This window comes from Podarcis raffonei, chromosome 14 (genome assembly GCF_027172205.1).
Source record: "Podarcis raffonei isolate rPodRaf1 chromosome 14, rPodRaf1.pri, whole genome shotgun sequence".
In the NCBI taxonomy this organism is placed as follows: Eukaryota; Metazoa; Chordata; class Lepidosauria; order Squamata; family Lacertidae; genus Podarcis; species Podarcis raffonei.
Window position 1 is genome coordinate 17,881,607 of NC_070615.1, and position 21,070 is coordinate 17,902,676.

General features: G+C 44.8%; 1 protein-coding gene across 3 annotated transcripts in view; it reads right to left on the minus strand.

Annotated features, from left to right (window-relative positions):
- FANCI (FA complementation group I) overlaps nt 1-21,070 on the minus strand; it is a 30,305-nt gene that overhangs the window by 1,381 nt on the left and 7,854 nt on the right. For 2 of the 3 annotated variants that reach the window (XM_053365334.1, XM_053365333.1), the window contains exons 12-37: nt 19,891-19,983; nt 19,573-19,709; nt 19,047-19,227; nt 18,465-18,552; nt 17,167-17,297; nt 16,603-16,673; nt 15,671-15,785; nt 15,435-15,557; nt 14,991-15,059; nt 12,642-12,743; nt 10,898-11,098; nt 10,633-10,754; nt 9,967-10,131; nt 9,246-9,425; nt 7,474-7,640; nt 6,967-7,046; nt 6,546-6,662; nt 5,868-5,919; nt 4,969-5,096; nt 4,546-4,614; nt 4,055-4,145; nt 3,255-3,439; nt 2,749-2,805; nt 2,581-2,640; nt 1,682-1,768; nt 806-901 (exon numbers count right to left, since the gene is read on the minus strand). In XM_053365334.1, coding sequence (XP_053221309.1) covers nt 806-901; nt 1,682-1,768; nt 2,581-2,640; nt 2,749-2,805; nt 3,255-3,439; nt 4,055-4,145; nt 4,546-4,614; nt 4,969-5,096; nt 5,868-5,919; nt 6,546-6,662; nt 6,967-7,046; nt 7,474-7,640; nt 9,246-9,425; nt 9,967-10,131; nt 10,633-10,754; nt 10,898-11,098; nt 12,642-12,743; nt 14,991-15,059; nt 15,435-15,557; nt 15,671-15,785; nt 16,603-16,673; nt 17,167-17,297; nt 18,465-18,552; nt 19,047-19,227; nt 19,573-19,709; nt 19,891-19,983 — 2,967 coding nt within the window. The remainder of the gene's footprint in view (nt 1-805; nt 902-1,681; nt 1,769-2,580; nt 2,641-2,748; nt 2,806-3,254; nt 3,440-4,054; nt 4,146-4,545; nt 4,615-4,968; nt 5,097-5,867; nt 5,920-6,545; nt 6,663-6,966; nt 7,047-7,473; nt 7,641-9,245; nt 9,426-9,966; nt 10,132-10,632; nt 10,755-10,897; nt 11,099-12,641; nt 12,744-14,990; nt 15,060-15,434; nt 15,558-15,670; nt 15,786-16,602; nt 16,674-17,166; nt 17,298-18,464; nt 18,553-19,046; nt 19,228-19,572; nt 19,710-19,890; nt 19,984-21,070) is intronic. The other variant, XM_053365335.1, reaches the window with a different exon arrangement.

Sequence of the window (21,070 nt, forward strand, 5' to 3'; positions counted from 1 at the left end):
AAGGGGTAGTCAGAGTGAAAGCTTGCACCACCTATAGGCATAGCTTATGAAAACTTAAATGTAGAAGCAAAAAAACCCCAAGTTTATCCACAACTTTTCATCACAAGTTACCTCAAAGCCATTTACAAACTGAAAATTACAGAACACAAATAGTATGATATCAGTAGTAAAACCACAGTTGTCAAGGCTCAAAAAGCTAGTGAAAACATGTACTTTTTTGTGCCAAAAGTGACTCAGACCATACTGAATCAAGTGTCCCTTATTCTAAGATCTATATCCCTGATGAACAGCACTTTGAAGCACAGAAGGAATTCGCCTAATTATTTACAGAAAAGATTACTAATTATTACAAACATTACTTTTATTCTTTTTGTCTGTATTCCTTGCAAACGGTAGACACAGGCCTTTCTGGGTTTCATCTTGGGTTCTAACAGACGTGACTCATTACACCAAAGTATTTGATAAAGATTACCAATTACATATACAAAATGTATCTGATAAATGAGTAGTCTATTCAGCAGGGACAGTCCTTCATTTGAACTGCTTAGCTTTTTAAGTGTCAATATAAATAATAATTCAATTTCCTGTTAACTTGCATAATTTTCATGGAATCAGAGTTGGAAGGGACCACCGGGGGGGGGCGCAATCTAGTCCAACCACCTGCAATTCAGGAATCTTTTGGCCCAGTGTGGCCCCATGACCCTAAGATTAAGAGTCTAATGCTCTACCAGCTGAGCTATCCTAAGAAGTTAATTGCCAAGGTGTGCCCGAAAGTTGCAGCTACATTCTTATCTTGGAATGTTACCTTTGACTTTTTTGAGAGATGGATCAGAAAATTCTCATATTGTTCTATGGCAAAAATCAAGTTAGGAATTGGCTTAGATTCCCGCAACACTTTGGCCTACAGATGGAAGGAAAGCATTGAAGTATATTAAATACAGCAGCAGCACAATTACAGGATCTCACAGTAAATAGCTATGTAGGCCTTTCAAATATTTTAAATATCATTTCAGGGTGAGTATTATCCACATGATTAAGGAACCAAATGCTAGGGAGATATAGATGCTCTGAATTTGATTAGACCTCTGAGCGACAAAACTGACTTGAAAAACATAGCTATTCAAGGCTTTGTCCAAGTTTATCTGTCCTCCACAATTCAAATTGCACCTGTGAGTATTCAGTAGTAGTTTATGCTGCTATCCTCTGCTACTGAAGGAGCAAAGACTTAAAGCTTTACATCCCATTGAATCTCAATTAAATAACTAAAGGTCCAGTGTAAAAAGATAAAGGGACCCCTGACCATTAGGTCCAGTCGTGGCTGACTCTGGGGTTGCGGCACTCATCCCGCTTTATCGGCCGCGGGAGCCGGCGTACAGCTTCCGGGTCATGTGGCCAGCATGACTAAGCCACTTCTGGCAAACCAGAGCAGCGCACGGAAATGCCGTTTACCTTCCTGCTGGAGCAGTACCTATTTATCTACTTGCACTTTGACGTGCTTTCAAACTGCTAGGTTGGCAGGAGCAGGGACCAAGCAACGGGAGCTCACCCCGTCACGGGGATTCGAACCGCCAACCTTCTGATCGGGAATTCCTAGGCTCTGTGGTTTAACCCACAGCGCCACCCACGTCCCTAGGGTCCAGTGTATTTCTGGGCAAAGTACGGCACAAATAACCATCCTCACCATGACAGTGGACACCTCAGCTGTTGTCTTCTCCTTTTTCTTCTTTTTCTTTTCTCCTGCCATGCTCAAGGTTTCACTCTGGATATTCTGAAAGGAGAAGTTGCTTGACATGTAAAGATAGGGGATTGAGTCTCTGTATTAAGAGGGTGAACAAGCTGGTATAAAACATTGGAGCAATCCATCAAAAGAGAAAGCCCCTTTTACAGGGAATGTTCATTGCTGAATTTATATTTGGGTTTAATCCAGACCTATCCCCCTCTCCCTTCTTGCTACTTCAGTTCTGGTCTTCCCATTGACCTTTCCATAGTCCTCACTCTGAAGAAGTCATTTTTTGCAATCGTAATCCACCTTTGCAGGAGATACTGAGCCCCTCATCCATACCACACCTTCGTTAAATAAGGGCAGGACAATTCTGTAGTACGCAGTTTTTTGCTGCACAGAACACAGAGTAAGAGTAGGATAGTGCCAAAATTCATATCAGTACCTCCCAGATTTAAAACACGACTTGGTTTAGTCAGAAGAATACGTTCCATTCTTTTCTATTATTGTTAGGATTCTCATTTTCCTGTCTTGCCACTGATAACAGCATTCTCTGCATTTATGAGCAGGGCTATTTATGCTGAGAGCATAGGAAATTGTGCCGGGTACAGAATTTAGCTTCCTCAGCATCACAGCTTTCACTAAAACTCAAAACAGAGCAGTCTCTTTAAATGAACCTCAAGGCAGCAAGCACAGGTATCGTCCCATCTAGGCACTGACCAGACCCAAACCCACTTGGCTTCAGCAAGGTTGATGCCTCCTGTGCCGTCAGCATATGTAAATGCTGTTTTCCCCTAGGTTAATAGATGCACTGTTTGGGATTGGGAGTGTGAAATGGGAAATTCAACTTTTTGGCTTACCTGCACATATGTGATGAAGGCATAACACTGGGGGGTCAAGTGGGAGCCAGAGAGTCTAACCTAGAGAAGATAATGCTACTTATTCCAAGAATTTTCTTCCAGAATTAAAGCAGAAACTATTATTCGGCACCTACTAACAGGCATTGTACAGGATCATGTAACACCCACCAGCTTTTCTAGCCGTCCTGGAATCGCCCATGTTGTGGTTCGGCACACTTGGAGATACTAAAAAAAAAAAGCAATGCAAGAGGACATGGTATATAAGCCACAGGAACTCCCTGCTACAGAATGCAAATGGTCTGGGCATCCTTGCCTGTTAGCATTTGTGTTTTGTAAGATCAGCAGCAGAGATCCTACAGAAATAACACTTTCAGTGCCCCCCTCAACTGAAATTTGGCAGGTAGCAATTTATTAAGAGTCAGGATGTTCTTAGTAGTGGTGCCCTTCCACAGGGATTTTCTGCCCAAGTAGGCTAACGTAAAGCACCATAAGAATTAGTCAGGCTAGATAGCAGATTATACATTTTAGAGACAAACTTGCATGATCTATGCACTACTGGCTACCTGAGAGTAGCCCATCATCAGTTTTTAGGCATCCAGGCTAAGCTAGCTTAGGGAAAGTTGATGATCAGGCCCTCAAACCCAAACCTCATGCCTCAGGTCAAGAGCACTCACATATTTTACAAGGCTTGTAAGAGTGGTGTACATCTTGCTGACACTCCTGAGCAGTGTGTCCACACAGCTTCCCGGAGGCAAGGCTGTTTGTACCAGCTCATGATATGCAGTCAACAAAGTCCCAAGCTGAAGAATGATTGCCTTTTCCAGAGGCTGGGTTGGGTTTGTTGCTTGAGAGGCATCTTCTACAAAAGGAAGGAAAAAGCTTCGTTAAAACCACAAAGACAAAGGTCCTTGAGATCTAGAAATAGTCACATAGCCTGTTTGAATGGGTGTGCACTCCCCTTTAAAAATCAGGTACACAGTTTAAACATGTTCCAAGTTCAAGCCCAGTTCCTGCTTGGTCAAATAGCAGCATCATCAATTAAGTTCACTTCTTACAGCTTTGATTTATGTGTCTTTTCCTTGAGATGCTGGCCTTGGTCATCATATCCCGGTCACTACTGGAACAAGCTCTACTTGGTGTTGTCCTTGAATTCAGTTTGGAAATTTCAGTTGGTCTAGAATGTGGCTGTCATCTGTATTGATTAACAAATTTGTTCCTGAGCTTAATTCAAACCATTTCACAGAGTTGACCATGTTTGGGGCAGATGGACTGTTTTTTGTCCTATGAAAACTTGTTTCTCTGGGGTCTTTTCCTAAAAACTGTGCCAAAGGGCCTTTTGTCTCTGATCTTGTGTTGTTTTTTCTTGACTTGACAATAAGGATGAGAGTGGGAATCGTCAGCTGAGCTGTTCATACTTCTTAACAAGAGACAACCCAATAGGACACCATTTGAGAACTACTGTTCTTTTTCTTACCTGCTGCCTCCAGTCCCAAATGACTCTTCATCTTATTGATCAGCCAGTCCACCTCTTCGAGGACCTTCTCTGCTCGACTCAAAATCAGTAACTAAGAAGAGAAGAAGAGTTTGGATTTGATATCCCGCTTTATCACTACCCGAAGGAGTCTCAAAGCGGCTAACATTCTCCTTTCCCTTCCTCCCCCACAACAAACACTCTGTGAGGTGAGTGGGGCTGAGAGACTTCAGAGAAGTGTGACTGGCCCAAGGTCACCCATTAGCTGCATGTGGAGGAGCGGGGAAGCGAACCCGGCTCCCCAGATTACGAGTATCGCTCTTAACCACTACACCACACTGGCTCTAAGAGAGAAATAAATTGCTTTGAATAGCACATTGTGCCTTGCAGCCACAGGAAATTGCCAAGTAGAATTTACTTGTCACATTTATGTACCACTTTTTATTAAATTTGAACCTAGTTTTTGTTGTTGCTGCTGTTTTACACCAACTCACACAAGCTGTAGGAGCTGCTGTCTTGGCGTTCACAATAGCAAAGTGGGGCTGGTGCTCCATTTCAATATCCTAGGCAGAGAGTGGGGGATTAAAAAGATGAAACAAGCAGTAATTTAGATACCTATCATTTTTATTCTTATTATTCCACCATTCCTTTTTATCTTCACAACAACCCCACGAGGTAGGATAGGATAATAGTCACTGGTTCAGTGTCACTCAAGTGAGCTTGGTCTCTAAATGGGAATTTGAACCCAAATTTCTCTGGTCTAACACTCTAACCACTACACCAGCCTGATTCTACCTTCTTTCAACAGCTATATCCAGGAAGGGGATTTGGGGATACAGAACAAGCGCACAAGCTCTACATTGGCAAATGCATGCAGACTGATAAGCTCAGTCTAAAAGGCCCAACTGATCTCTTACCTGGTCTATGTCCCCAAGCTGAGCATGGATATCCTGGGCAAGCTCACGCAATACACTGCCTGGGCTCTTGATGAGAACATGCAGACTGAAGAGCAGGGCTAACAAACCCTTGCAGCAAGGGGCGTCATCTGCGGAGAGCGAAAACACAAGTAAGCTTTGGAGACACCATGGCTGGTCTACTGGGTCAGGGCAACAACCAACCCAGCCCAGCATTCCATCTCTTAACAGGCCTTCTGCAAATCTAACACTGCTTAATCTCTTTTTCTCATGTTCACAGCAAATTAAAGTTAGCATGACACCCAGACTCTTATCATAATTTTAACTAACGAGGGCTAAAAAGTGCTATTTAGTGCTGCTTTTGTCAAAAACACCGAAACAGGCATAATGCTGACCGCAGCTCCAAAAATGGTAAGTAAGGAAGGGAGAGAGAAAGAAGAGAATGTGATCCCACAGGATGCAACCTAATCATGTCGAGGAAATCAAGCAGTGTTGCACTTGCATTGGGTCGCATGAAGATGTTTAGTGGCCTGAACTTCTGTCAAACAACTTTGGGTACCTTATCTCCCATTAATTTATTTAACCCTTTCTTTAAACCTGGATGCTACATTTCATTTGATGACCTAAGCCAGGGGTCTACAACCTTTAAGACAAAAAGAGCCACTTGGACTGAAGAAAAAAAAATGGAGCCGCAAAACCATTGCGACATTTAAAACAGTGGGGAGTGTCGGGGCACACAATGCGCCTCCTCCCCTCGCTAGTATCCGCCCCGGAGCCGCGGCAAAGGTGTAAAAGAGCCACATGCGGCTCCGGAGCCGCGGGTTGCTGACCCCTGACCTAAGCTGCAGACGTCATAAGGCCTAAGGTAGGGGAACGAAGTCTTACCTGGTCAGAAATCTTACCTAGGCTAGTTTCCTTGCAAATCTTGGCTGTCCAGGATAACAGCTGCATGAACTGCACAAGAAGAGAGAGGGTGACTTTTCTCAGTACAGAATTATTAGTGTTTATGTTGTTGTAAAGCCACCATGAAAGCTGTTTTCAATGTGGGTTGAAAGGCAGATCAGAAGAGTTAAGAGAGAATAAATAAATGATACGTATTAAAAGCTAGAGTTTAATCAGATAGATTGGACTGAGGGCTGGTCCACATGTAACATAAAGGTAAAGGGACCCCTGACCATTAGGTCCAGTCGTGGCCGACTCGGGTTGTGGCGCTCATCTCGCTTTATTGGTCGAGGGAGCCGGTGTACAGCTTCCGGGTCATGTGGCCAGCATGACTAAGCCGCTTCTGGCGAACCAGAGCGCACGGAAATGCTGTTTACCTTCCCGCTGGAGCGGTACCTATTTATCTACTTGCACTTTGACGTGCTCTCGAACTGCTAGGATGGCAGGAGCAGGGACCGAGCAACGGGAGCTCACCCCATTGCGGGGATTCAAATCGTCGACGTTCTGATAGGCAAGTCCTAGGCTCTGTGGTTTAACCCACAGCGCCACCCGCATCCCTACATGTAACATTAGAGACCAGCTTAAACATGAGGAACGGCTGGTGGATCAGGCCAGTGGCATCACACTGCAGTATATACCTGGAGGGAGGAGGGCTCCAACAGTTTGGAAAGAGTTGCAAGGATGTTGATTAACAGAAGTGCTTCCTTGCTGCTGAAGTCATCATCAGCGTTGCTGAGCTGGTTCACTAATGACCTCTGAGAAGGAGGGGGAAAGGAAAATGGATTTCATGAGCAAACAACAAATGTAGGAAAGCAATGAAAGGAGGGGAGGAAGGTGGGGTGAACACTTTTTGAGACAAACTTTCTGTTCCTGTCCAAGTATTTTTAGGCAATTCCCTAAGTAGGAGATGCTCCTTTCCTAGATCTGCTTCAACGGCTTTGCAATTGTAAGCAGCGAACTGAAAGCACAGGCCCAGTATCTCTGCCTGCATCCTCCTGAACAAGAGTCGATCCATCCCTTCAAGCAGTTCAACCCCAACATCACCTTTCTGCAGTTCACCTGAAACTGTCGAATCTGAAAGGCCGCTTTCTCAGTGACGTTTATGTTCCCATTTTCTTCCACATCTTCGTTTGCAATATCTGGCGAAAAGGAGGAGGGAGAATGGCAACAAGGTAGAAGTTGAGGTCAGGAGAGAGAATTCATCACAGTTATATACATGGAGACTATCATTGCTTTGAAAAGCAGTGGTCAGCAGTATATTTGTTTATATTTATAAAAATACTTGTATGCTGCAGTTTCTTAAAAAAATATCAGTAGTCTACAACAATTTTATATGCATATACAATAAAAAAAGTCATGCAAAAACTCAGTTCACTATGACAGAAGATAGCTTTCTTAATTGTCTGCGTAAGCTTGGCAGCATAGAAAAGTGCTTAGTGGACACCCAGAGGTTAACAAAGAAGAGGCCTGCAGAATCTTTACAGAAAGAGCATTCCGCAGGAGTGTTCCGAAGACACTTCTAGCCCCTTCACTGACCATTCAGCAAAAAAGAGCCTTAATGCTTACCCAGTGCCTGCAGAAACTGTGGGATCTCTGCTGGATACAGCTGTTGCACGGTATTAAAGATCCGCAGCAAACCCTCCAAGCACAACAGTGAGATGCTCTTGCCCTTCTCCTTCTTGCCCGATTCTTCAGCTGCGGTTGGGATTGAGGTGTATCTCCACAGCAGGACTCTTTGGGGAAAGGGGTAAAGTAGGGGGTGATTTAAGGCAGGCTTAATGGCCATGTGTGATGACTAGGAACAGCCAACCCTTGCACCCAAACTACTCATCTGCTATTACTGTGCTTAACTCTCTATTCATGCATGCAAAGGAGGGTGGGGGCAGAAGTTCACGTCAGGTCATCTCTTACATGCACCTCTTGCAAAGTTAGTACAGTCAAAGTCAGGCCTGCACAGTTTGTGGCCAACAAAACCAAACACAGCCAGCAAGCCACACAATGGGCACGCCAGCTGCTTGATAATTTCTCAGGTTCCTGCTGTCTTAGGCAGGCAGCAAAAACAGAATGAAAATCAAATCCTTGGTTGGCCACTATATATATAGCTGACAAGCTGCACCCTGCTGAGTGGGTGCATCTTATGACATCTTATGACAAGTCCTTCCTTATGGCTAGGACTTCCCCAGTCTTCAGTGGCACAATGTGATCCTAATAAGAACTGGCCAGGAGTCCACCTAGTCCAGCATCCCATTCTCACAGCGGCCAGCCTGTGAGAAGCCTGCAAGCAAGAGCTGAGTGCAAGAGCATTCTCCCCTCATGTGGTTTCTAGCAACATATTCAGAAGCATCACTGCCTCTGACGGTGGAGGCAGAACATAGCCATCGGGGTTGGCAGTTGTGTACTTAACATGCTGCAGCCTGTGCAGGGAACCTAGCTGTCACCTGGCATCCCTCCACTAGTGTATCGTTCACCATTGTAGCTGGTGAATTTGGGTAGAGGACCCAGAAAAATGTATGTCCTCCCCTGGACTTCATTCCGCCCCTGCTGCCGTTGAGAAAGAGCAGAGCGGGGTGGGTGGACACAACTTAGGCAAAGAATTCCTGCCCCAGAGAGATGGAAAACATCAGGTTGCTGAGTATTAAGCCTAGAAGCCTACCTCCCCACCCCTGTAGCTTCTGTGGGAGTTAGCAACATCAGCAAGAGGGTAGGGGAGAGGATTTTAAGAATCACTGCCTCTGCATTGCCTCCAACAGTCAAGAGTGCTGAGGACTGGGAGTTATGGATACCAGTAACAGCAGAAATGCCTGATGGACTCTTAACTTCCCTTTGCCCCCACTGTCCTTGAGGAAGAGCAGAGTCAGGGGAGGCATGGCAGATGAACATCTGCTCAGGTTTGCTTGCTATCATTGGGAACCACCGGCACACCTAAGATAGGCAGCTTCAAGGAACAGCTCATTTCTCTTGCCTCGGGGATTCTCTCAAGCCAGAAGGATAAAAAATATTCAGGATGCATATTCTTCTTGCCTAGATACACTTTATGATGGCAGTATCTTCTGCCTATATTATAGAGCTGAATTTATTATTGGAAACCTCTGTACGATAACTTTGTTTACAATATTGCAAAAAGCGTACAAAACAGTTTGACTTAACTAACTACTGCAGAAGTCTGCTGCTCAATGGCCTCAAAGACCAAGAGGCTACTTGCTCAGAATCCCAACAGTGGCTTAGTTTCAAACTCCTCTTTGTTTTCTTTCTCCACCTTTTAATATGTAAGAGCTTGAGATATTTAAGAGGTACCCTTTACGAATATCACACCAAAGTCTTCAGGCCAAGGGACTCACCGAGTGATTCTACAGAGGTTCTGGAACATCTTATCTCTGTTCTGCCCATCAGGCCCATCTGTTTGTCCTGTCTCCTCCAACTGCTGTACTTTCTGCAAGGCCACACTGACAGCATAGCGCATGAACTCACTGCTGGAGCGCAGAACGGCCAAGCTCTCCTCGTGGTTCTGGGAACAGTCCCTGGGGCATCAGAAGAACGCAAATTCTCAATGGTTGTCAAGATGGCAAAAAGGAATCAGGGATGGAGCCAGAGGAGAAAGTGGTGTAATCTCAGGTGACTTAAGCTACCCCTCAAATTAGGTAAAAGCACATTCAGGCATCAAGAGAGAGGCAAAATTTCTAGATACCCTAGATCAGGGGTCTGCAACCTTTAAGACAAAAAGAGCCACTTGGACCCGTTTCCGAAGAAAAAAAAACCTGGGAGCCGCAAAACCATTGCGACATTTAAAGCATGCGTGCCGCTGCCCTCTGATCTGACAGCGGGCGGGAAGGTGACGTCGGGACGGTGCGTGACTAACGCACACACCGCCCCCATGCAACGTCACAGCCAGTACAGCGCCCGCCACAGTGGGGAGTGTCGGGGCGCACAATGCGCCTCCTCCCCTCGCTAGTATCCGCCCTGGAGCCGCGGCAAAGGTGTAAAAGAGCCACATGCTGCTCCGGAGCCGTGGGTTGCAGACCCCTGCCCTAGATGAATGTGCCTTGAAACACAGGTCCTTACCTGAAGAGACTTGTAAGTAATGTGCACACAAAGCCCATGGAAAGGAAGCTTCTGGCAATTTTATTTGCCGAAGTGGGTTTGTTCTTCCCAGCTTTCTCTTTCAGGATTTCGCAAAGTTTGGTATAGCACTTGAACAGGCCCAGAACATCTTCAAACTTGTTCTTGCTGCAACACGCATTGCAGAAATAAAAATGCAAAAAACCATGAGACAAACTATTTCAAAACAGAACCTAGGTATTTTTATTTCATGTTTCACTCATGAAACACAGACAAACATGCAGATATTAGTCATTCACTAGAATGGACGGGTAACTTAGTTGGACTCTGATAGACCCATTTGCAAAGCTGTTTTAAAAGAAATTGAGGGAGGGTAGGACAAAGTAATGTCTGAACTAATTTCCATCCTACTGGGATTAAAGGACCACTACTACATGAAGAGAGCTGGGATTAACACCACTGGCAGTCACTTGAACCCAGAACCTTCAGAGACTTAGTCAAGGGTCGAAGTGTTCAGGTCAACCAGACCATCTAGGTTTTTTCACTATTTCTGCTATCAGGAATTGTGCTGAACTTGCAAGCTCTACCCCATGCAGTTTGCAGCTGGGAAGTCCTGCTGGCTATATGCTGATGGAGGGCAGAGGGAGGGAGGATAATTTCATTCCTTACCTGAAATTCCCTATGCTAAAGTTGTACTCAATCAGGACCTCACAGACGCCCATCACTAAAATAGCGTAGATATTGTTCTTCAAGCCCACTCCTGTAGACTGAGAGAAGTCTGCCGACTTATCCTGAGCATAAAAAGCAAAGAAATTAAAATCTCATCTCCAGGGCTTTGCAGAAAGAAAGAAAGAAAGAAAGAAAGAAAGAAAGAAAGAAAGAAAGAAAGAAAGAAAGAAAGAAGCAGTCTTCTCCCTTCCTGTTCCTAACTTACCAGTTCAAAATCTTCTAATTCACTCTTGATCATTCGCCGTGTGATCGACTCCAGCATCTCCTCCAAGTCTTGCTGGAGACCCTTATCATCATCATCATCTTCTTCTTCTTCTTGTTCTTCTTCTTCCTCAGCCTGTCGGCGCAGGCTTAAGGTGCTCTTATACCAGGTCAGACAATGCTGAATACAGCAGAGTAAGTGAGCCTGAAGGAAATTGCAGCATCAATCATTAATGGTCATGCAGGTTGCTCAGATGCCTCTTCCCTCCTCAGGAAAATGTTCTTGCCACAGATACCAGCCTCATATAACCACCATGCTTAAGTCAAATTAATGCACAAAGGGGTTAATACTATAGAGAAGTGGTTTTCAACCAATGTGCTGTGGCACCCTGGGGTGCTTTGAATGATGGCCAGGGGTGCTGCGGGCAACACTGGCCTCTGTCCCTCTTCCTTTCCCTCCCTACTCTGATGTCCTCTTGCATCTCTGCATCCCAAAGGCTTGTACAGCTGTTTATTGCAGCAGTCCTGGCTAAAAGCTCCACAGGCGAATGGTGCCTCTGGGAGGCATCCCTCTTTGCGGTGAGAGGGGGGCAGCTCAGAGACCAGCGGGGGCAGCAGCAGCTGCCTGGAGGACTCCTAAGGAGAGGGGAGAGGAGGCTGAGGGAACACTGAGGGAGCCTTGGACTCAAAAAAGGTTGAAAACTTATGCTATACAGTAATCTGTTCTGCCAGGGCTAAACTGGACACGACACCATCCACGCCACTTCACTAATGGTGCGGGTGGGCCTTTAACCCTCCCCCAGCCTACTCCCTTGTGCTTCTGATTCAGACCCAGCAGCTGCTAACCGCTCTGGAAGCTTTTCTTCCAAAGCAGTGCAGAGTAATGCATTGTTTAAGATAAAAGGACCTGCAGTTTATTTATTTATTTATTTTATTTAATAAATTTATATATTGCTTGATTGTTAAAAAAAACAAACCTCAAAGTGGTTTACAAAAAAGATAAAACAATAAAATGGAGGGAAAATTCACAACCGTACTTTAAAAACATACAAAAGTAAAAATACTGAAACGGATTAAAATTACCCCAACTTTCTAAGCATCTGGGTAGGCTTGTCTAAAGGTAAAGGGACCCCTGACCATTAGGTCCAGTCGTGGCTGACTCTGGGGTTGCGGCACTTATCTCGCTTTATTGGCCGAGGGAACCGATGTACAGCTTCCGGGTCATGTGGCCAACATGACTAAGCCGCTTCTGGTGAACCAGAGCAGGGCACGGAAATGCCGTTTACCTTCCCGCCGGAGCAGTACCTATTTATCTACTTGCACTTTGACGTGCTTTCGAACTGCTAGGTTGGCAGGAGCAGGGACCAAGCAACGGGAGCTCACCCCGTTGTGGGGATTCGAACCGCCGACCTTCTGATCGGCAAGTCTTAGGCTCTGTGGTTTAACCCACAGAACCACCTGCGTCCCTTGTCTAGTAAGTGCCAAAAAGACTACAGTGATGGCACCTGCTTGATCTCAATAGGCAGGGAGTTCCAAAGTTCAGGTGCTGCCACACTAAGTGTTCAAGTTCCTACAAATATGGAATGGGTAATATGTGGCGTCTGTAGTGGTGCCAGTTCTGAATTTATTTGAAATATGCTGGCAGTTTCCTTTGAAAGATGCTAGTTACAAGCTCCAGATATCAGTGGAAGTGAAAACAAACTTTTAAGAGCCATTATCCAAGTGACTCAATCTCTCAATGCTCTCACCAAAGGTTCTTGCAGGAAGATTTGGTCCCTCTGAGCCAGGATGCATCCCTCTAGTTTTAACGGGGGCAGCAGGTCAGGTTCTGGTTCATAATACCGCTTTATCTGCCACAATAAATAAGGAACAACATTTTACAAGTGAGAATCATCCCACTTTACTGCTAGGCAGGAGAGGGAACAGGGGAGAAAGGCTAAGCATCTGAATTAAAGTTAGAAAGATGAAATAAATCTTCCCTAGCTTAGGATTGCTGAACTAGGGTGAAAACATATACATACTTCCTACTCACACTTCTCTGCCCAGGAACAGGAATAGTTTTTTTCCACCACCGTGTGTGAGATCCACTGACATACATACCTGGCTCAAATATACATCAGCACAATTTTCAACCCTCTCTTCCCACCTCCCCCTGCTCCCATTTAGACCAGCTTTCCCCACCCCTCCTAGGCGCCTGACATGTTTTTCCATTTAAAGAGTTAAAAAAACAACCAATCACCAACTCTATGCTCCTTTGTTTTTAAACTTAAAGCAATTCTCTGGGCAGCAAGAGAGGAAGGTGGAAAGGAAGTGTCTTTATGACTGACACAAGGGGAAGCCAATTAACCTTCTGCACAGACAGCTTCACCTGGAAACAGGAAAGACAGCTTACTCCCAAGTTTGGGAGTTTGTACATCTGTCCAAAAAGGAGGGGGGAGCATGAATCCACATCTCAAGTGCATTGTTCAAGATACAGTGGTGCCTCGCAAGACGAAATTAATTCATTCCGCGAGTCTTTTCGTCTTGCGATGCTTTTCGTCTTGCGAAGCACGGTCGGTTGCAACTGCGCCTCTTCAAGCGGCTTTAAGAAAAAAGCGAACAAACTCGCAAGACGTTTTCATCTTGCGAAGCAAGCCCATAGGGAAAATCGTCTTGCAAAGCAACGCAAAAACCGAAAAACCCTTTCGTCTTGCGCATTTTTTCATCTTGCGAGGCATTCGTCTTGCGAGGCACCACTGTATGTGCATTTTCCTTCTCTGTTATGTAACTGATACACGGCTCACTGACCTTCCATCTGTTTTATTTCCCCCTCCACCAGGCGGCTTCTAATACTTGTTTTGAGTTTCAGGAGCTTTGAAGCAGAGTTGGAGAACCCCAGGCCCAGGGGCCAAATGTAGCTCTCCGAGCACCTCTCTACCTGAGCCTCAAGACTCTCCCCAGGCCACAACCTCCACTGACAATGCTTTGCACCCACTTTGAATGATTTCGCCTAGCTGGAACGAGTCCCTGATCTGTGATAATAGATAAAGGTAAAGGGACCCCTGACCATTAGGTCCAGTCATGGCCGACTCTGGGGTTCCGGCGCTCATCTCGCTTTAGTGGCTGAGGGAGCCGGCGTACAGCTTCCGGGTCATGTGGCCAGCATGACTAAGCCGCTTCTGGCAAACCAGAGCAGTGCACGGAAAAGCCGTTTACCTTCTTGCCGGAGCGGTACCTATTTATCTACTTGCACTTTGACGTGCTTTTGAACTGCTAGGTTAGCAGGAGCAGGGACCGAGCAACAGGAGCTCACCCCGTCACAGGGATTCGAACCGCCAACCTTCTGATCAGCAAGTCCTAAGCTCTGTGGTTTAACCCACAGTGCCACCCGCGTCCCTGATCTGTGATAATACCTCTTGCTTTATGAATGAAGGATGGAGAGCAAACACACACAGTGTCTACCGTAAGAGTCACTTCAGTTGCTCTGCCCACTTTTGCCCCAGGTCCCACCCATTTTTTACTTCTTACTCTGCCCGCCACAAGCTTGCAGCCCTGAGAAGGTTGCCAATGAGGGAATGAGGTCCATGTAAAGGTTCTCCATCCCTGGTTAAACCATCAATGACTGTACATTTCCCAATGGTGGCAGCCAGAAACGCAGGTATAAGCAGCAGGTTTAAAAAAATAAGAGAAGGATAAGATTCTAAGTTGATGCACGTCCTCACTTGTCATCTTATGAGTTACCTCTTGCTGTGTAAACTCTGCTACCCCACCAGATAGCAAAAGCAATGAAGTGTCCTATGGCATCTTAAAAACTAACAGAAAATGGTAACAGAAAAACCTTTCGGGTCTAAGGCTGCCATTTTGTCCGAACCAGGGTGCTCTGGTTTGTACTTTCCCTATAAACCTGAATTTGAAACCAGAATTAGAAACTAAGATTGGTAATGGCCCTTGGCTATGCACAATAAAGGCCTGACTTGACCGAGAAGCCAAGATCACACAGGGAGGGGAAGACTGGGGGGAAGAGAGGATGTGAGCCTACGGCTGGGATGTGCAATACCAAACTATGGTTTGTCATACTGTCTGAACCAAGCCTGCAATGTTTTGATCTTGCCATATACCTGAGACAGCAGCATCTCCAGAATGGAATTACTCAGTTGGGAGTTTCTCCGCAGGACATCATAAAAACCCTGAGAGGAAAGAAAGGTTAAAAAAATAATAATAGAGCCTTTAAAAACTCTCACAGGCAAATTTCATCACTGTAGGCAATGGAAGACAACCATGTTGCCTCTGCTGCCTGCCACTATGCTAAGAAGCAAAAACTGATCCTCACAATATAACACACAAAACCAAATCAGGTCCCATCGCACTGCTATGAAGCACAGCAGAGGTGCGGAAGGGTATTATACAACTAGAGCGCTACAACACACCAGCACACAAACACTTACCAGAAGACCAGGAACCAGCTTCCCAAAGGCCTGCAGATGCTGACATTAATCCACCACCTTGACACTGCTTGAACCGAAGAAATTATGTGGAACCACGGCCAAAAGGATCCTCCTTACCTCATAGAGCATGAATCTGACATCAGCCTGCTGACTTAAGCATCGCCTCAAGCTGCCCAGGATTTCTAGGCAGAAGGCCTCATTGGCTGCTGCATTATAGCGGGTATGAACATCCACCTGGACCTAGAAGGCAGTAACAGAGTCATGAGAAATCATCTCTGGTTTATTATGACTGAAGCCGCAACCCTATGCACCTGAGGCTGCACAGGACCTTTGGGAAGCTGCTGGCTGCTTACCTGACTCGCACCAATTGCCTGGCTGCACTGGGAGGAGGTCAAGCTACCCAGAACCTTAAAATTCTTTAAGAGGAGCAGAAACCCAGCAACTGCTGACTTACGGGCCTCCAGCTGCCTGTGATGGAAACAGAGGCAAGGGAGAACAATTAAGGACACCCATGGATGCTTCTGCTGAGAATTCTGGGGCACCCTGTCCTCCCTACCTTGTTCATGCTAGACAAAGCTTGATGAGCTGAATTCCCTTAAAAGTTGGAGTGAAGAGATAAAATGACAAACAAACAAGCAAGCAAACCTAGAGTGGAAAACCACAAAGGTGTGCAGGGTTGCTTGTTTACGGTATGATCAAGTGGATAAAATGTGGTGTGTGTTGTTTTTTAAAAGACAGCAACCCTGTTTTTTAAAGACAGCTACTTATTTTTACATTTTATTATTGGGACCCATTATAAATAATTATTTCTATCAACCAAGCATGATGAACTTTGGTTCATTTTTCATGTCGTGGAGAAACTCTAATTCCCCCGAGGCTTCAGGAAAGGGCTTGCCCACACTTGTCCTGTGCCTAGAAAGTCATGGGTCCAAGCAGAAAACCTACTATTTTGTGCTAAATCAGAACAAACAGCAATCTGCAGAAAACCCAGTTGCTGTTTGCTCTGATTCAGCGCTAGAGACTGGGTTTTCCCAGCCAGGGGGTAGAGAGTGGCAGGGCAAATGGAGCTGTGGGTAAGCCCTTGGATAAAAAAGCTAACGCATGCAGAATTTGGAGCGTATGGCACTCCAGGCGACCCCATCTGGCTCTTGGGACTCTCCCCAGGTTACATCCGTTTTCGACATTTGTTGTTTATGTGATAAAAGCAGTGAGGGGTGGGAGTAGGGAAACCAAGGAACTCCATAGATGTCTATTTATTTTGAAAGCATAAAAAATGGCAGCTTACCCAGAAAACATTGATTTGCGAAGAACAAGGATCAGGGAGTCCCTCATGGACATGCTAATTTTCAGCAGCGGCTGGGAGAAAAAAAGAACACATTAAACCAAGTGCTCTGCAGTTTCGCTAAAGGAGCAACAGCAGCAGCAGCAACAGGAAGGCCAAGAAGAGAGGGATGAGGAGGACATTGTATCAGCATAATCAATGAGCCACGTCAGTCATTCCGAATCTATGAGCCACATTCTCCACAACAACTTTATGCCACTATCCAGAAACATCTGTTTTCCAGCAATCGTCTGGCCTGCTGAGTTCTATGATCTCCGAAACATTAACTGAAGTGCTTTATATCCCATGCCGTTTCCATCTTTTATCGATTTTTAAATACACGGATGAGATTGCAAGGTGCCTCAAGGATTTACTTTAAATGGAAAGAAGAGGTAAAAAGATATTTTAATGAATGAATTTAAGAGTAGTAACATATTTCAAAGTATTTTTTTTAATATGCTGCACTCTTTCGCAAGATATTTTGAGGACTTTTTGAGCTGAAAACTGACTAGTATAATATAACTTTACCTGCACGGCCTTAAGCAACCCTTGTACTGTGTCAAGAGGCAGGAATGACAAATGATCAAAGGCCTCTGCGACTTTTGAAGAAGACTGCTGAAGGATGAGCGGGGCAGACAGGATAATACCGGACAACAGATCTGAAAGAGAAAACGGTAACGAGGAGAGCTGCAGCCTTCAATAAGAGAAAGAGAAGGCCAAGATGTCAGGAGCCAGGGACAGAAAAAGAAGTGCATTTGATTCGTAGGTTCACAGATCAAGAAAAGACAACTGCACAAATTATGAAGTCACCTTCCAAAAAAAGTAGAACAGTGAAAGTTAAGAGGTCATACAACTGACTTCTTCAAATATGTACTCACTAAGGATTGAGGGCAGACACTAAGTATTTCACACAAAGACCAAAAAGACTCATGTTCAAAGCCCTAATCAGCCAGGAAGCTCAGCAAACTAGAGTCAGTCTCCATCTCTCAACCTAACCTACATCGCAAGGTTGTTATGAGGATAAAATGGGTGTGGGGAAATAACTTGGTATGCAACTGGGGCTCAAATTGGAAATAAACTACATTTTGACTACAACTGCTACAAACCACTGGTGTTTTAAGTTTGGCAGCAATCTGGTGTGATTTCCTTTGCATAAACTCCCTTGGACTTTCTTTGCATAAACTCCCTTTCTGTAAATGGAAAGACTGGTATAGTTTTTCAAAAACAACAAAACATATAATAACAATAAGGTACATGAGAGAGTATCTAAACCACTGAGCCTCTTGGGCTTGCTGATCGGAAGGTCGGCGGTTCGAATCCCTGCAACTAGGTGAGCTCCCATTGCTCTGACACAGCTCCTACCAACCTAGCAGTTTGAAAGCACACCACTGCAAGTAGATAAATAGGTACCGCTGCGGCGGAAAGCTAAATGGCATTTCCTTGTGCTCTGGTTTCCGTCATGGTGTTCTGTTGTGCCAGAAGCAGTTTAGTCATGCTGGCCACAGGACCTGGAAAGCTGTCTGTGGACAAACGTCAGCTCCCTCGGCCTGAAAGCGAGATGAGTGCCACAACCCCATTGTCACCTTTAACTGGACTAAACTGTCCAGAGGTCCTTTACCTTTACCTTTTTACACAAGAGAGTATGACTGCTATGTGAGACTTCTACTTCTTAAAGACAGACAATTATGGCTCTGGAAAACAGATGGAGCACCACTCCCTTCTGAAGTTGAGGTGTAGGATGGAAACCAAGAAGCTGTTTTATCAAACTGTGCCGACGTGAGATTTCCCTTGCACTAATGTGCCCCCTTTGCTCATTTCACAGTTACCTAAGAAGTGGCTGATAGGGGAGCCTGCATTTGTGATGACTCTGTTCAGGACCTGCTCCAGTATTTCACTTCTGATCGGTTCATGGACCTGAAAGCAGACAGGACACTAAAATTCAGTCATAGGTCAACTTTTGAGGCTGTAGCCAGACTTGCAGATTTATCACACCATAAAAAAAAATTTACTCCAATATTGCTGCTGTGACTAACATAGCCCTAACTATGGAGCAAGTGGAAGGAAAGACCCTCACCCGAATTAATGTCCCTCTGGCAAAGGATGATGGATCAGTCACTTTGGGGGCAGACAAAGGCAGCTAGCCAACCTCAAAATGTGTGCATATCACTACTGTGTGCTTAGCTCAGCCTAATCATAAGTTGTGCTCAGAATTGTGACTCGTGCAGGAACGTACAAGGGGTGTGCAATTCCTTCTCTTATATGGTGTAAAAGTAAACATTTTTGGATTTAAGGAAGAAAGGTGTGGCTCCAATTTTAACTGAAAGAAACAACAATGTTTGAAATGTTATCAAAGAACTGGAGAAGATAATATAAATCACAGCTGTTTCCCTATAATGGCATCTCCTTACCTTAAAGGCTTCCAATAGGAGATCAGTTCCCAACTTACAAGCTTGCTGGGCTGGAGTTTTAGAAAGGCCGTGGTTCGTTTCCACAACTTTGCCTCCCAAAGTTCTTTTTGGCCCATAGGAGTCCATCAGGATGAATCCAAGATCCACCAGGCCCCGAGTCACATGATCCCAACCAAACACACTGGATGGAGTCATTAAAAGAAGGGAGAGGGAGACAGCAACTTTAAAAGAACATTTACTTTTTATTCATTTGCTTACGGGCTTTGCATATGCATGTGATTCACCACTGTAAGAATAGGTTGCTGAACCAGATGGGCATAAGCAGATTCTTTTTATGTGCATTCTTGGGCATGGGCAGAACCGGGCATTTTTGCAAAGGCAACAATACTCTACAGCATCCTTATCTCCCCACTTCCTAAATGTGTGCATTACTATCAAAGAATAATGCCAGGGGTTGAGGAGAGAGAAGAGAAACGGTGAGAACTTTGTCCATCAAGTTCTTCATTGGTAGACTGCAGAAACTCACCTGTTTGCTACAACTTCCAAAACCACAGCAGATATGTCATAGTTTTGAGGAGACAATTCCTGCAGGAACTTGGAACCCTGAAGAAACTGCTTGTCCTTGAAGCTCCTCATAACTGAAGATTTCAAAAAGTCAAAGACCTAAAGCACAAAAGTTGAGTGGGCAAGAGAGATTACGCTTGTCCAATTTCCACCACTGAGAGTCCCAGCCAGAACCAAACACTGCGTGAACAAACCTGCCAGCTAAAAGCTCCATCAGCCCACCTAAATATTCTCTATCAGGCTCACTGATGTAGTCAAGCGCTAACAGGGAAAGACATACCTGGTCTTCAAATCGGTGTATTCTGGTCACTGAGAGCAGAATGGTTATGCTGAAGGGACACAAGACCTTGCTAAGATCCCCTTGTTGCTCAGTCTACAAAGCATCAAGCAAATGGAGAAAGTTAGAGGGTTTCATATTTATAATGAGATAAAAAATATATATATTTATAAGTGAGATGTATAAAAATGTTTCATTTTTCATTTAAAACTATAGTTAGAATGGAAGTTAGACCAGTAATGGACATGAGTGTTCCTCTTGTCTCAGCGGACTAAGCTTGGCAGCTATGTCACTGAATCTGTTTCATCATGTAATTTATTCCACATCAAGCTGTCTTATAGTGACTCAGACCATTGATTCATGTAGCTCAGTGTTTTCTGCAACAGCTAGCATTGGCTTAGTTATCTGGACACATAGTTCTCAGCTTTGGCTGAATGTTCAGCTCTTCTAAACAAAAGTCAAAAGCCAAGTTTGCACTTGGATAGCAGAAGCCATCACAGCATTCTCCAAGCCCCTCTGGATCCTTGTGCCCCAAATACTTTTCTCTCCAAAACTTCAACAAAAGATGGGGATGGTTAGGCAGCAGAGTTGGTTCAAGCCTGTGTAAAGCCTTTCGCTCTCCTTTTTACAGGAAAAGAGACCATCTTACAGATAGCCTTCCTAACACAGTCCTCTTTGAGAAACTGCTCGGCTATAAATGCAGCGCTTGGGACTGTTTTGCTCCCACAGCTGTGTAAATGCTGCAGAGCTGAATTCTGAATCTCCCTTCTACCCCTTTCTCTTTGTCTTGCAGCCACTAGGTCCATGTGGTTGGGTTAACATAAGCAGGGCTGCCAGATTACGTTGATTTTTGTGTCTCTCTTTCTGCAAAAGAGGGGCTCCATTTGGATGTAACATTCCTGATTTAATAAATCATAATTTATTAACCTGGGAACAAGCATCAGACCCACAGAGCCACACCCCCCATTTCAGCTGCCAGTTTCAGCAATGCAATTGTTTAATGTGGTAAGATGACATTACACCACAGCTCCCTATAAATCAGACATAAAGAAGTGTGGCTTAAAACAACCAGGAACACAGTTCCAAAGCCAGCAAGCATTTCACCCAGCTGAAAAAAAATGAAAGCAGGTAAGACATCACAGAATTCTAGGAGTGACTGGCATTCCAAGCCACAATTAGCTTA